This window comes from Perca flavescens, chromosome 5 (assembly GCF_004354835.1).
Source record: "Perca flavescens isolate YP-PL-M2 chromosome 5, PFLA_1.0, whole genome shotgun sequence".
In the NCBI taxonomy this organism is placed as follows: Eukaryota; Metazoa; Chordata; class Actinopteri; order Perciformes; family Percidae; genus Perca; species Perca flavescens.
In genome coordinates, this window is record NC_041335.1 from 4750429 (window position 1) to 4767508 (window position 17080).

General features: G+C 40.0%; 2 protein-coding genes across 2 annotated transcripts; both read left to right on the forward strand.

Moving 5' to 3' along the window:
* Positions 1–1108: 1108 nt before the first annotated feature.
* Positions 1109–5898, forward strand: zbtb26 (zinc finger and BTB domain containing 26). Its single transcript, XM_028578974.1, has 2 exons — positions 1109–1236; positions 3304–5898. Exon 2 carries the CDS (start codon positions 3341–3343, stop codon positions 4658–4660), a length of 1320 nt encoding a protein of 439 aa, XP_028434775.1. The 5' UTR covers positions 1109–1236; positions 3304–3340; the 3' UTR covers positions 4661–5898.
* On the forward strand, positions 5635–13641 carry LOC114555333 (P2X purinoceptor 4). The gene is made up of 13 exons (XM_028577647.1): positions 5635–5658; positions 8685–8854; positions 10505–10652; positions 11360–11431; positions 11910–11982; positions 12080–12176; positions 12258–12338; positions 12459–12600; positions 12751–12887; positions 12979–13072; positions 13161–13226; positions 13314–13418; positions 13554–13641. Exons 1-13 carry the CDS (start codon positions 5635–5637, stop codon positions 13590–13592), a joined length of 1248 nt encoding a protein of 415 aa, XP_028433448.1. The 3' UTR covers positions 13593–13641.
* Positions 13642–17080: the final 3439 nt, after the last annotated feature.

Consider the following 17080-nt stretch of genomic DNA (forward strand, 5'->3'; position numbering starts at 1 on the left):
GCAGCTGACATGCTCACGCCACGCAGCCAGTGTGAAGGAGGCCTAAGCATACCAAGACTATAAAAGTGAGCTATGTGCTTCAGTGCCCCTTTGTTTTTACAATCATTACCATTAAAGTAAACACTACAATACTAAATCTGAGTACCTAAAACTAAACTAAAGTAAACTACATGTCTCTTACATACTTCCTTACCTTATAGGTAGTGGTGGAATGTAACTACGTACATTTACTCAAGTATTTAAGTACAAATTTGAGTCTTTTCTTTTCACGCCACTTTCTGCTTCTACTCCGCTACATGAGAAATGTTGTACTTTTTACTCCACTACATTCATCTGACAGCTTTAGTTACTAGTTACTTTACAGATTATGATTTTTGAACACAAAACACATTTAGTTTATAAAAATACCATGTTTTATTATAAATTAAACTACCCAACAATATACAGGCCTACAAGTCCAGCTGAAATGATTAGATGATTAATCACAGATGATCGTTTCCAGTTTCTAAAATGTGAGGATTTTTCTGCATTGAGTACTTTTACTTTTAATACTTTAAGTAAATTTTTTCATTTTTGTAACAGAGTATTTTTACAATGTGGTACTAGTACTTTTACTTGAGTAAAGGATCTAAATACTTCTTCCACCACTGCTTATAGGTTTAGAGGATGCCTTAAGGCAGGGGTCTTCAACATTTTTTAAGCCAAGGACCCCTTAACTGAAAGACAGATGAAGCAGGGGCCCCCTACTACATATACTGTATACAATGAAGTTGCATATTAAACTGGGCCTACAATAACGTTTAAGCCAGCCTAAAGCCTAAACCTTTTTTGCAGAGAATACTAAGCTATTAAAATAGCCTAATAATTGTTGGCATGATTTTATAAATCATGTTTTAATGTTAAACATACATGTGACACAGTGAATCCTTAGGGTTAACTGTATCTGTGGATATCTTAGTGACTACCTTACCTATATAGGCCAGTAAGCCTATCTTCAGTGGGGTATTTATATTTGCTAATAATATGTTGGATTCATTTTAGGACTTTTTTTTAAATTTAACAATTATTTGGAGCCCCCTCTGCATTGACTCCGAGGACCCCCCTAGGGGTCCCGGATTGTACTGTTGTACTGGGCCTTTAAATGGATTTTGCATCCGGATTAGCGCCTTCAAATGCCCGGACAGACCTACCGATGACAACCCATCTTTAACGTGTTTGTTTAAACGGGGTTAACAGGTACACAGCACTTATTATTGTGTCAGCTTAAGTAATAATATAATAGGTTAGCTACAGTGTTGCATGTTATCATCAGATCGCCAGATAGGTCTGCAGCTATTAGACTGGAGAGTAACGTTAGGCCAAAGGGAAATATGGAGGCGATTTGTGATTGATTGTTTACATACAGCTAAAGCAAACGTTAGACGTGGAGAGTGACTTTATGCAACGTAACTTTTTTGTCTTGCTCTAACCAAAACAGTTATACCCAGGCAAACTGTTTTACCTAAAAGAAAGCCAATACTTTAACGTTACTTTACCGATAGCGCTAAGCTAACATCGATGGTCCAGGCAACTCGGACAGCGGAAACCAAGTGCTAATCTCCTGTTAGAATTTGTCTTGTATATCGCAAACCTTAGTAACACTATAACAAGCAGTGTTTTAAACGCGTTATACCATTTTTTGTAATTCGGCTTTCAGCTGTAAGCACTATTCGACGAATATTTCTCTTTTTACGCTATTTTACGCTGCCCACCAATGTTACCACAAGGCAAACCAGGAGTTATCTAACAACTGTTAGCTATAGAATGTGATACAATTAGATATATGTTGTTACCGTAACGTTATATTGAGTGGTTGAACGCCGTGCTCACGAGTGGACAGTGCTTCCGAAAATATACTGAAACATAATGGTATTTGATTAACGTTAACCGTTAACTAATGTTAGCTAACGTTAGCTGATGAAACAGACACGCTAGCTCGTGTTAAATTGGCATGTTTTTGAACCAAGTCTGGTTCTCAGTCTTACCCTATCCACGAGGGCTGCACGCGCCGGGTTAGATTAGGATGAGAGGTGGTGGTTGTGATTTAAGCAGTGGTGGAAGAAGTACTGAGATATTTAAAAGTAGCAATACTACTGTGTTAAAATAAAAAAAAAAAGTCTTGCATTCACTACACTACTAAAAGTACAAAAGTATCAGCATAAAGTACAATACTTTAGTAAATGTGCTTAGTTACATTCCACCACTGGAGGCAGGTGATGGTATTTTAATGAATTAGCTATTTGTCTTTAATGTATCAGCACCACCATGGTTTTGAAAGGTGCTTTATAAATCAAGTTTATTATTATTATTATTATTATTATTATTAATTTAGAATATAGTGTATATAGAGTTTAATGCGAGGTGAGACTACAGTTGTGTATTCTTAGACGACATCCTTTGATTTGTAAATTCAGGTAAGACTGCATGCCATCTGTAGTACAATACTGAAAGACAAAATATAAAACTTGCACTATTTATAGCGTGCGACTATTCAGAAGAGATGACACAAGCTGTGTTTCCATCGACTTGTCAATTGAATGATCTGAAGTTCGCAAAAACATTCATGTGAATAAAGCCGGTGTGTTTCCATCCAATGGCTTTAAAGCGAATAAAATCCTGTGTGTCGTCACATGCTGTTTTGCGGTCAAATTGTGGCGGTCAAACATTCAAGCTAAAAAATGTTGAACAAAGTTTGCTAGCCAAAATGGATCGCCCCATCTACCTACAAATGATTAATATTGCACAAGTTGTAATAGTGCTTATGTGCCATCTGATAGCGACATATCAAGCTATAATAAGACAACAACGACGCTATCAAAACATCGCAATGGTGATGCAGATGCACGTTTATGCCAGACGACAAGTATCTAAAATAGCCGTTCATATTTCATAAGTCTCTTGTCTCCTCATTCGTCCACTTGTATCTGTCTTTGTTGACATCCGCCATGTCTGCAAAGAAAGCAGAAATGACCTAAAACTTCTTCGTTTTATGGCAGGTTGCAAACATAAAATGACCTAAAAAGTAATTGCAATTCATTATTTATTTGACAAATACCGTTTCCATCAGCGCTTATCCCATAAGCCGTTTACCAATTAACAGAAAATCCCGTGAGATTGAACGTACAAACTTTGTGTTGATATTTATGAAATTCTGTCGAATTTTACCGTTTCCATAAGGCATTTGTTTTTATTGATATGACTTAATTTGCATAAAAACATGTGGATGGAAACATGGCTACAGTCTCTGTATTTTGTCCATAACAGGTGCAGTGCTGCTGCTGCTGCTGGCTGTCGGTTCACTATGGCCCAGAACCAGGTGATCCTGCAGTTCCGCTTCGCCACGTTTGGGGACTCAATGCTGCAGAAGATGAACCTCCTACGACACCAGAGACGCTTCTGTGATGTCACTGTGCGCATCAACCAGCTAGAGGTCCCTGGTCACAAGGTAGTGTTTGCCGCTGGCTCGTCTTTCCTGAGGGACCAGTTCATCCTTCAGCAGGACTCCGGCGAGGTCCAGATCTCCATGATCCAGGAGGCGGAGGTGGGCCGGCAGCTCCTGCTTTCCTGCTACACAGGGCAGCTGGAGTTTCCGGAGCTGGAGCTGGTGCATTACCTGACAGTGGCCAGCTTCCTCCAAATGGGCCACATTGTGGAGCAGTGCACCCAAGCTCTCAGCAAGTTCATCAAACCTCAGCCTGCACGCCAGCTGGAGGTGGATGTGGGGATAAGGAGGGAGAACAAGGAGGAGGGGTTATCGTCCCAGGCCCAGAGAGAGCCGGAGCACTCTCAGGTCCGGACTGTCCATCAAGAGGGGGCAGAGGTGGTGCAGGTTGGGGACGACAACAGTGGCAATAATGATGACCACGAGGATGACGATGACGATGACGATGATGATGTAATCATACAGCCTGCATCCCCTCTTCATAACTTAGACAAACGTCCAAAGCAGGACATGGTGGAGAGCGACATCACTATCATAAAAGTGGAGTCTGTGTCTGACGCAGCGGAAAACTCCATCACTGGTCACTTCCCCGCCAGCCCACCTCCTGCCCTCCACTCTCCCGAGCCCCAGCACTCCCTCATAAACTCCACCGTGGACAGCCGTAGCAGTGAGATGGCGGCTCCGCCCGGCGCGACCGGGTACCCGCTCAGTCCCCCTCCTGCGTACCCTCCGGCAGAGAAACACGGTGTGCACCAGAGGAACTACGACAAACCCCTCCAGTGGTACCACCAGTGTCCAAAGTGCTCGCGGGTCTTCCGCCAGCTGGAGAACTACGCCAACCACCTCAAGATGCACAAGCTGTTCATGTGCCTGCTGTGCGGCAAGACCTTCACGCAGAAGGGCAACCTGCACCGGCATATGCGGGTCCACGCCGGCATCAAGCCCTTCCAGTGTAAAATATGTGGGAAGACCTTCACGCAAAAGTGCTCTCTGCTGGATCACCTCAACCTGCACAGCGGGGACAAGCCACACCGCTGCAACTACTGCGACATGGTTTTCGCTCACAAGCCAGTTCTCCGCAAACACCTCAAACAGATCCACGGGAAGAACAGCTTTGACAACGCAAACGAAGGCAACCTGCACGACGGGGGGCTTGACTTTGATTTTGGGCAAATATGAAATCTGTAGACCTTTTTTTTGAAGTGATGCAGACTTTACCTCGGATGGAACATTAGAATCCTAAATTTAGCAGTTCGAGAAACTGACACAGTATTTTATACAAAGCCGGAGCACAGAGCCTGTTATTCTTTGTGTGAGAAGCCATTGATTGCATTATTGAGGATTGGCACATGAGTGAACATGGTGGCTGGTTTCCTCCAGCCTCATCCTGATGGGTTTAACTGGAGAACGCAAACGTGAAAGGAGACGTTTTCCTTGGTCTACATTTAACTGTAGCTTCATTACTGTGGACAGTTTTTTTTTTTTTTTTTTTTTTTTTTTTTCTACAATACGTTGTAGATGCCTTCATATCGTACTTGAAAATTCAGCACTGAAACACTAAATATATAGACTGTACTTCATTAGTTTTATTGATGAATTAGCATGTCTTTGTGTCTACGCTGTCCAATGAGAAAAAAACATGAAGGAAAAAGATCCATATGTATATTGTGTATACAGTCTACTGTAGCCTTTCTTTCTTTCTTTCTTACCTGTGTGAATATGACAACATGGACTTAATAACTTAAAGAAACTTGAAAGAGGAAAATATTTTATTGAAGGCAAGCTACGCCAGTGACCAACACGGATGCCAAAGTGTCTATGGCTACGTTCAGGCTGCAGGCAAAAGTGGCCCAAATCAAATTTTTTTTGACCAGGTCAGACTTCTTCAGAAGTAGTGTGAACACTCAAATCTTGCCCAGATCTGATTTTTTCAAATCAAATTTAGACCACTTACATATGTGTTCCAGAATCAGACACAGGTCTGATTTTCTTTTTTCAGTGCGGCCACAGTGTGAACAACCAAGGCCGATTTGATGTGACTTTTACGTCAATCTACATCTACATTTGTCACAATTATGCGCCAGCGGGAGTTAGGCCTAGACACAGACAATAAAATTAAAAACTTGACTAGGCCTACAAAATGGAGAACAGTGATGGAGCAAGTCAATGGAGGGAGAGTGAGGTGTTAGACCTAATTAGTATATGGGGAGATACTTCAATTCAATCTAAACTAGAAGGATCATACCGTAACCACTCAGTTTTTGAAAAAATAGCAAACGAAATGGAAGAACGGGGACACAGGACTACCACTACACCCTCTGCAGTGAATTTGCAGCCACAGCCCCGCAAAAGGCCAAAATAACCAATTTGTCTCTCTATCTCTTCATTCTTCTCCTTCTCAGCACCTGCTCATTAATGTTACGGCTGCCATTACATAAACATTTTGAAATAAAAGCAAAAATGCTTACTTCCTCCTAACTTTAGTGCAACAGCGTGCTGCGTCTGATGTCATTGTTATTGGTTTTTTGCGCACGCGGGTCAGTTCGAAACCGCAAACCGTTCAATATTCAAAATCTGATATAGACCACATCTTAAAAAGCAATGTTGAACAGCCAAACAAAAAATTGGATCTGAGCAAAAAATCCGAATTAAACATTAAGACTTGCGGTGTGAACGTAGCCTTTGTGAACTGAAATGGTTCTTTTATACAGAATTTATATCTGAGGTACTATTGGACCAAAGTTACAATGTATCTGTCCTGTGTTCATGAAAGTCAATGTGTGTTAGGAAATTAAAAACTGACTCTTAATCAGTCTTGGTTTCAAGTGTTCTCCCTTGGGACACACTACTGTCCACCATTCAGGCACATACAAATTATATTTATGGAAATATAGTGAATCCAAAATGTAAATATTGAATTCCAACGTAGTGAAAATATGAGTTGAGTTCTAGTTATGTAGATATTCATTTACGCTGAAGGAGAAGAAGCACACGTTTAAATGTTTAACACCCTCCTCATGCAGGCTTGGTTTTACAAGCTTTTTGATCAGTTAGGGTTTCACAGTGCGAGTATCTTAAAGTGGCATGTAAATGTGTGGTGAGTTTTTACAAAAATTTCATTGTGTTTGCTGCAGTATGTTGTCTCTGTATCTTCACACCAGTGAGTAGATTACTAAAGAAGGGCACACAGCAGTGCACCTTTGCATGTTAAACTGGCAGCTTCACCCTCCTGCTGGGCACCTTGCAAAAAATTAAATTAAATTGCGTGTGTCACACATGTAATGTAATTTTATTTAGACAGGGCCAGTGCTCAATTACACTTTAACCTTGTATAAAAGCAAAGAATGATGCATTGTACTAGGTTTTGGCAAAATTGCTCTTTCCTGCCAATATTCCCTGGGCAGGTAGATAGAACAATACATTAATAACAGACTTCACTGCAAATGGAATACAAAACACCAGGGTATACAACTTTACATACATTATCATTCACATTTCCCACCCCACCTAATTACGATAATTTGCCAATATGTGCAAAGTTGCGCCATAATATTATCCTCTGATGGACTGTTGATACAACTTTGGAGACAAGAATTGGACCCCTGCCTTATACATGGTGTCTACTGAAGACTTTCTTTCATTATACAAAAAGTGAAAGAGCAGCGCTTGTCCCTCCCCTCATTACCACCACTGAGGTGCCCTTGAGCAAGGCCCTTAACCCCTACCGCTCCAGTGGAGCTGCTGAGTGGCCGGCAGATCAGACTGTGGTTGTACTGGGCAGCTTCCAGGTATGAATGTGGAACTGGGTGAATGTGACAGGTCGTCATTGCAAATGAGAAGTTGCTCTCAATCGACTTACCTGGATAAATAAAGGTTAAAAAAATTAAAATAAAATAAAATAGCTTAATCACTGCTATTGGTCACACTTTACGTCTGTCTGTGAGTTTTACAAATACTTAAACAGTGTTGGGGTGATTTTGTCTGACTTCATCTGATAAAAATAGCTCAATAAAATTATTTTTACATTTACCATTTTTCATTTGCTGAAAAGCAACAGTTTGGACATACAAGGTTTTTGCCCCAACAGTGACAATATGTAATATAAGTATAAAATATAATAGCATTTTTTGCCTCATAATGTAACAACTAAATTATTCAAATTAACTCCAAATGTAAAATTATTAATACTTCAATCAGATCATGTATTTATAATTTATTATACTACAACATTTACACTTTTACATACCAATCAAACCAAATATACAAAAGAGCTCAGTCTCACTCAAAAGCGTACAAATAACACGGGTTTACACTTTGAAAATACGTGCAATGTGTACGCTAAAGTAAAGTTGTGCGTGCAGTAGATACGTGGTTTGTAATAGAAAGGAACATGGGCCCACATAAGGTGGTGGATGGATAAAACACAGGACTTTCACATGGGAGATTGGGGTTCGCTTCCTGTGTTTGGTGGGGGTTTTTTGTTACGATTTTCAGCCTTTGTTTTTTTTTGTTAAGCCGTTTATTAGCATGTTTTTGTGGTTATGTGGCGTGTTTTTGTGACTTTCTTGTGTTTTTTTTTGTTAAGCCTTCCCCAATGTTTCTTCCCTAAAACCAAACCGTTTATTAGCGTGTTTTTGTGGTTATGTGCCGTATTCATATAAAAGGCACTGGTCTCCCTTACTTCAATTGGAGCGCTCCACGTATATAATGCACGAAGAATTTTACTTTGGCGTACACATTGCACGTTTTTTCAAAGTGTAAACCCGTGTTATCTGTACGCTTTTGAGTGAGACCGGGTTGCACAAAATGTAGCTATATAACACTGGTAAAAGGATTCCCATTGGAAACATATCCAGATAATATTTGCTAAAGATAATAATAATAATGCCTTTGCCACTTCTACTCTGCCTTATTCTATTGTTACACGTGACTTACTGTATGTATTTTAGGTTCTCTGGTGCTCATAAACTTCACATTGTCATTCAGTGTGTGACAATGACACATACCAGCTCTATGATCTATCTCTGGCTCACCACTTATGCAGAAAATATAAAAAGTGTTTTGTCCCACCTGGTTAGTTTAAAGCTACTGTGTGTACTACTTGTGTGTGTACTACTTGTAAAACGCACTCAGGACAAAGAAGATTTGAATACAACGATTTGAATAAGGGCAGCTATGTTTACTCACCATCATCACTGCACAGTCCATCACTGGTGTATTCGGTGCAAAGGTCAGAATGACTGCAGGCTTCTGTCAGCGCTGCCTGCATTACGCGTTTGACTATGAAACACCTAAAACACTGGTTATTCCAAACATTGGGGTAGGATGTGTCTTCAGGTTCACCCAGCTTCTGGTGGTGCTGTATGTGGTGGGGTAAGTAACAAATGATGTGGGGGGCATGGTTTACTTGGTTGGAATTTGGTCAAATGTGGCAGCGGTGGAAGAAGTATTCAGATCCTTTACTAAAGTAAAGGTACTAATACAACAATGTAAAAATACTCTGTTGCAAGTAGAAGTCCTGCATTGAAAATGTGACTTACGTAAAAGTATGTAAGTATCATCAGGAAAAGGGGTCTTCAATGTTTTTTAAGCCAAGGACCCCTTAACTGAAAAAAGATGAAGCAGGGACCCCCTACTACATATATTGTATAAAATGTTGCATATTAAACTGGGCCTACAATAACTTTTAGGGCAGCCTAAAGCCTTCATAGATACATGTTTTACATAGAATACTAAGCTCTTAAAATAGCCTAATAATTGTTGGCATGATTTTATAAATCATGTTTTAATGTTAAACATACATGTGACACAGTGAATCCTTGGGGTTAACTGTATCTGTTGATGACTATTTTAGGGACTACCTTACCTATAGGCCAGTAAGCCTATCTTCAGTGGAGTATTTATATTTGCTAATAATATGTTGGATTAATTTTAGGACTTTTTTTAAATTTAACAATTATTTGGAGCCCCCTCTGCATTGACTCTGAGGACCCCCTAGGGGTCCCGGACCCCCTGTTGAAGATCCCTGACTTAAAGTATAAAAAAAGTACTCAATGCAGAAAACTCCTCACATTTTAGAAACTGGAAACTGTCAATCAACTCAGTTTTTAATCAGCTAATCATTTCAGCTGAACGTGTACAGTAGGTCTACATACTGTACTTTACTTCATAATAAAACATTGTATTTTATAAACTACATTTGTTTTGTGTGCAAAAAGTTTTATTTGTAAAGTGACCAGTAACTAAAGCTGACAGATGAATTTAGTGTACAATATTTAACCTCAGAAATGTAGTGGAGTTGAAGTGGAAAGTGGCATGACTCAAGTGAAGCACAAGTAATAATAATAATAGTAATAATAATAATAATACATATTATATATAGCACTTTACATGGTACTCAAAGACAAATTTACAGTAAAACCAGCACATATAGCACATTAAAAACAGATAAGCAATAAAAACCAACACATAAAACAAGCATATTAAAAGCAATTAAAAACAATAAAACCAGTAACTATCAGGTGAGAAATGTAAGACTATTGTATGTAGAAAGCTAATCCGAAGAGGTGTGTTTTGATGAGTGTTTTGAATGTGTCCAAGTCAGTGCAGTCACGGATGTGTAAGGGTAGGGAGTTCAAGAGGGAGGGGGCTGCAATGGTGAAAGCTCTGTCACCCCAGGTACGGTGCTTGGTCCTGAGTGGTGGGGAGAGGAGGTTTGCGTCAGAGGAGTGGAGGTTAGGATTGTGGCAATGGAGCAGGTCTGTGAGATAGGAAGGAGCCTGGTTATGGAGGGCTTTGTGGGTGAGGAGGAGGACTTTAAACCTCAACATTTGGTTGAGGGTTAACATTTGTACCTCAACATTTGGACTTAAGTACAGTAGTTGAGTTTACTAAGTTACATTTCACCACCGAATGGGGATATGAAGCTAAACGTGTCATGGAATACTGTTGTAATGAGCTGCCTGGTGATTTGTCATGATTTGATTGCATTGTTAAACGTTTCCTACTGCTGTAAACCTGCAGGTATGTGTGTGTGGTGCAGAAGGCCTACCAGGAGACAGACTCTGTCATAAGTAGCGTCACCACCAAAGTCAAAGGTTTTGCCTTCACCAACACGTCTGACATGGACCCCCGGTTTTGGGATGTGGCTGATTATGTTATCCCATCCCAGGTATCTAACCATACATTTTGTCTTTATTACAGAAATACCCATGCACAAAAATGTTAAATCATCATCTATGCCAGTGGTTCTCAAACTTTTTTTCAATATTGTACCCTCTTTGAAGTATTATACTAACATAATACTAAAATAAAAAAAGCCTATATATAAGAGGTAAATGCTGTGCCTGTTTAGGCTTAACAACAACCGTAACTGTAACTGAAAAACACTTAAATGCTTGCCTACATTTCAAATGTTTAGAATCCATTATTAAGTTAATTCGTTATTATAGTATACTTTTTTTAGGTAATATTATGCATGAAAAAAAAATCTCTTGTACTCCAAAGTACCCCCCATTTCAGAAATACTGCTCCATGGTAAATGACATGACAATTGTGTTGAACTCATTCAATTCAGTTTATTTAAGAAGGGGACAGTGGAAATTAATAAAACACTTGATTGGGTTAAAAGTGCAAGAATTAGCCAAAATGCTCTTTTTCATCTGTAGTCCCCTCGATTTTGAAAAGGCTTTTTAAAATACAAATAAACAAGATAGAAAAGACAAAACAAGCACAGCAGAACAAGACACAGCACAGATTAGAAAAGAGGCCCCAAAAGCAAAACAGGTTACATAATGTAAGTGTTTGTTCAACTATGACTGTGAGCAAGATGAGTATTTCATTGCCATGTGACATTTGTGCTTCTCTTCTGTCTAACAGGGTGATAACTCATTCTTTGTTTTAACCAATATGGTTGTTACCCCCAATCAGACTCAGTCACGTTGTCCTGAGGTGAGTCACTGATGCTACCTGATATGAAATAGTATATATGGAATGTTATGGACAAGTCATAGAAGCTAAGGTCAGGGCCAACAAGGGACTCTGCACAGTATTTAGATGCATTGTTATTGTTCAGCTTACATAAACACTATTATGAAACAATCCGATCACGATTGTTTTGTGGTTCTTATCCTATCATCTACTGGCTTGACCTCTGTGAGTTGATTCTGAAAGCAGTTACCCATGTGAGGAGGCCCTAAAAAGATGCTAGAATGAATAGCTGTGGAATGCGGGGAGGGGCCTATAGAGAATGCCTTTGTGCAGGGCCCAGAAATCTGTGCTACGCCCCTGCCTCAAATGTGTACTTAAGTACAGTACTTGAGTAAATGTACTTAGTTACATTCCACCACTGCCAATTACTTTAGTAACAGAGAATTCTGAGATGCCTCATACTAGACCAACAGATTAACACCATTGATTTCTCCTCCAGCTTCCAAACCCATCAACTACTTGTGTGGATGATTGTGACTGCATCGAAGGACACAGTGATCCTCAAGGCAATGGTAGGCTTTCCTCACTGGGTGGCATCAGAATATTATGGGTTGATAAAGGATGTTTACATAGAGCAAACACCACCTGACTGACCAATTTCCCTCTCAGGTATACAGACAGGGCTGTGTGAGAACTATTCCACGACTGCCAAGACCTGTGAAGTGCTCTCATGGTGCCCTCTTGAAATAGACACTAAGCTGCCCGAGTAAGAATATATGCAATGTTATAGTATTTATAAGTTATTATAGTATAATGTAGGTATGGCTTGATATGTTGTTTCCCACAGACATGCACTGCTGGCTTCAGCAGAGAACTTCACTGTGTTGATCAAAAACAGCATAACATACCCAAAGTTCAACGTTCACAGGTCAGAGTTTCTAAAAATGTAAAAAGAAAGGCTCTTACCAGTACAGTATATAATGCAATGCTGCTGTTTTATTGTGTGTCATTATATCAAATGTATTTCTTGGCTTCCTTCCTCCCCCAGAAGAAATATTCTGCCACATATTAACTCCTCATACCTGAAGAGGTGTGAATTCAATCGTGCAACAGACCCTGACTGCCCCATATTTCGCCTGAAAAACATCGTCTCAGAGGCTGGAGAGGAATTTCAAGACATGGCTGTAAAGGTATGGCCAGAATTAAATATGACATACATTTTACAAAACGTTCATTTCTGTATAATTTACCTCTCCACACTCCCTTATCTCTTATCTCCCTTAAATTTAAATTGTATACATAGCTTGTTAATGGATGACTTTTATTGTATGTTTCTAAAGGGTGGTGTCCTCGGTATTATTATTGACTGGAGCTGTGACCTGGACTGGTGGGCAGGGAAATGTTACCCCAAGTACAGCTTCCGCAGGCTGGACAGCAAACATCCGGTCAATAATGTGGCTCCTGGATACAACTTTAGGTGAAACCATTGTTAACAAATGCTCATTAATAAATGGATTAAGCTGGGGATAAAAACTTAAAAAAAAAAATTAAAAAATCACTTCTTTTAGGTTTGCAAAATACTACAAGACCCAAGATGGAGAGGAAACTAGAACCTTAATCAAAGCATACGGGATCCGGTTTGACGTCATTGTCTTTGGAACTGTGAGGCCAGAATAAATCTTTAAATTGCAAAGACTTCATCAGCTAAATGTGTGCTCTCTTTGCTCTGACAATACCTTTTATCGCGCAGGCAGGAAAATTTGGAATTGTACCAACCATAGTGAACTTGGGTGCAGCATTATCTTTCCTAAGTTTGGTGAGTAGAGAGATGTTCAGTCCTGCACGTAATATGTGATTAAAAAGAATGCAATTTTCTAGAAAAAGCATTGATGTTTTCCTACAGGTTCCCGTTGTTACTGACTGGTTTTTGCTGTCATGCACGCGTAAAAGAGATATTTACGGCAAACATAAAGTCACAAATCTGAATGAGGACGTTGAAACTGAATCAGTAAGCGACCAATCCTTTAGTTTCACATTCTACATTCCTCACTGCTAACAGTAATTAGCATTGAATGAAAAAAATATTTTGTGGTGTCAATTTTACTCGACAGATTATCTATTTTCTTCTGTTTTTATAAAACAGATGTCAATGGGAACGGGCACCAGCTACGGAACCCACTAACATGGTCTCATCAACATGGGAACATTTTTCTGCAGAGGGAACCTGCTGAACCTGCTCTGAAAAAAATGACATAGAAATATAAATCTTTCACATCATTTGAATTCTTCAATAAAACTGGTTAGATGTGTAAATGTTGAGAATGAGTGTAGATTTTTGATGAAATGAACCTACCTTCTAAATGAACAAACATAAGAAAGAGGCTTCTCAGTATGCTAGCAAACAACAGATAACCGAAGCAGAGCTTCACCATCACAAAAACTTTAAAAAAATATTTTAAAGTTTATACTTACTTATATTACTTATTATTTAGTTCAATAATAATTGTATGTGAAGCAGTGGTGTGCGTTGAGGAGCTAGCTAGCTAGCTTTGCTGTATAAGCAGTGAACCTGCCAACAGACTAGTTTACGTTAATACTGTTAGCCTGACAGCTAGTACTGCAGTTGGGCAGCTGGTTTCTGCTACTAAGCATCCATGAAGAAACCCAACCTCGGCTTCAGTGCTGTAAACAAGACTGGCCAGCTTGTCTTGAGTTAACGTTAGCTAGTGGGCCGCTTGTCTAAGAAAGAATACAACAGAATGACAGGTGAGTCAAACCTGGTGTCACTAACTTTAAACATAACGTTACGAATTGAGCTAGCTTGACATTGTTTTTCTGATAGCCACGCTTTACAGTTGTGAAAGTGTAACTAACATTTATAATAACACCACAGGTTTTCTCAGAGGATGCCATCTTCCTGAACGTTCCTGTCATTCGGCAGCTGTTTCTTCTGGGACTGTGGGTTAGCCTGCTCCAGGATGGTCCTGAAGTAAGTGCCAGCAAAGTTGCTTATGTTAAGAATCTCTTAAAAGACGTGTTCATTCGATTTCAGGAAAAGGAAGGAGAGGCTGGGGTTGAATTGAAAGTTAAGCAAAAGGTTTAATGAAACTGCATGAAAACGACAGTCAAAACACAATCAAACATAAAACATAAAACACTGCCAGCAGCAGACTGCAGCCATGCGACATGACAAACAATACACTGTAAACAGCGGACTGCAAACATGCTTCCCCTTTCGGGTCACAGTTCGCAGTCCTGAATTCATCTCTATTTCCTATCTATCTATTTCCGAATTATATGTCCCTCAGGTTAAGGACACACCTCTGATTTCAGGTCTACTCCAGGTCACAGACTAAGGTTGTTTATCATGTAGTGCCGATTCTACAGAGATATGCATTTTCTTTGTTCTAATCAAGACTGAGTGGCTCCCCAAAAGGCAGAAACAATAGGTCTCCGTGTGTGGGGGCAAGGAGCTTTCTCCAGTATGCTAAATGACAGATATGAGTTAATTCATTCTTTAGAAACTAGGTTTGGGGTGAGGCAGTCAAATGCTGATTGGTGTGGTGTGATGCAATCGGTTGATTCAGTGCTTCCTCCAGCTACAGTGTTCACTCAACTAAAAGTACATTTTTATCAGACATCACCAATGGTTTAACTTTTTACAACCTAACACTTACTTCTTGAATCAGTGTGTTAATCATGTTTTTTGCATTATGTAGTCTGCAAAAGTCTACCCTAACCCTAACTATAGTAAACACAGAGAATGTTAATAGAATTGTAGTGCTTAGAAACACTGGTTCACTACAGTTAACCCATAGGGATTCACAGTCCAACTGTCTAATTTTGCAGGTAACTCCATCCAGTCAGTGATGAGGAGTTTCAGAGAGGATGCTGGGAGCTCAAGATGACAGAAAGTGTGTGGACTATTGCCCTGGCCTACTTCATGTGCCATCTAGGAATCAAACACTGCTTTTTCACGCATACTGTGTTGATAAGGGCTTTAGGAATCAGGTACTTTGCTGAGTCTACACAATACATGACATGGTAGATGCCTTCACATCGTACTTGAAAATTCAGCACTGAAACACATATGCAAAAGTGTCCATGTGAACTGAAATGGTTCTTTATACAGAATTTATATCTGCGGTACTATTGGACTAATGTTAGAATGTATCTGTCCTGTGTTCATGGAAGTCAATGTGTGTTATGAAATTAAAACTTAGAATTTAAACTGACACACTACTGTCCACCATTCAGGCACATACTAATGAAATTTATGGAAATATGGAAATTTACGATGAAGGAGAAGAAGCTAACCCCTAATTTCCACCAGGTGCGTCTGCGCTGAGTTCTGGGTGCGTCATGTGCCCCGCGAGCAATTGTGGCCATTCAAGTCAATGTTTGATATTCCACCAGCAGCGCCACGGCGCATCCCAGAAGCGTTCGTGAAGTGGCTCTCCACTCCACTAAAGATACGCACCAGGTCTATAGTCACGTTGTCTCGCTTTGCCAGACTCTCCTCCAAAGCGTGCTGGAGGAGAGTCTGGCTAGTCCACATAGCATTCGGGGATGGGGGGGAAAACATGCTCTGGTTTATTGGCATTTCTTTAAACCAATCACAATAATCTTGGGCGGTGCTAAGAAAAGCTGCGGTGCCGCTGCAAAATAGGCTCGGAAGGAACTTGTTTTGGTGGAACGTGTAGGTTTAAAAGTTGTTTTAGTCATGCAACGGAAAACTCAGATTGGACAGATAGTCTAGCTAGCTGTCTGGATTTACCCTGCAGAGATCTGAGCCCTAACCCTAACCCAGCCAGCCAGGCAGGAAGTGAAACCGTTGAATGCGACGTGACTATCCAATAGAAGTAGACGAAAATCTTTCAAACTGACCTCAATCTGAAAATGAAGACAGATTCAGCAACTGTATGGCCTATTTCTCGCTTAAAATGTTTTCAGAAACATCGTATTCTCAACGAGCCGCCATGATGGTCATTTTCAGCTTCCGGTCAAGGGCGTGGAGCATCAAGTATGGATGTGTGACGTTGCGATACCACGCTTCAGTGGATCTGTACGGTCAGTGTGCAGGCGACAAGCTTTTTGATCAGTTAGGGTTTCACAGTGCGAGTATCTGAAAGTGGCATGTAAATGTGTGGTGAATTTTTACAAAAGTTTCATTGTGTTTGCTGCAGTATGTTGTCTCAGTATCTTCACAACGGTGAATAGATTACTAAAGAGGGGCACACAGCAGTGCACCTTTGCATGTTAAACTGGCAGCTTCACCCTCCTGCCGTGCACCTTGCAAAAAATTAAATCGTTAAATTGCGTGTGTCACACATGTAATGCAATTTTATTTAGACAGTGCCAGTGCAAACATTAACTTATAAAAACAAGGATAGATGCATTGTAGATTTTGGCACAATGGCTCATTTCTGCCAATATTCCCTGGGCAGGTAGATAGAACAATACATTAATAACAGAATTCAATGCAAATGGAATTCAAAACACCAGGTTATACAATTTTACAAACATTATCATTCACATTTCCCACCCCACCTAATTACGATAATTTGCAAATATGTGCAAAGTTGCGGCAATAAAATGATCGGGCTCAGTCATTCCCACATCCCAAAACCAGTCTCCCCCCACCCCTGCCCATTCACGAAAATGTGCAGA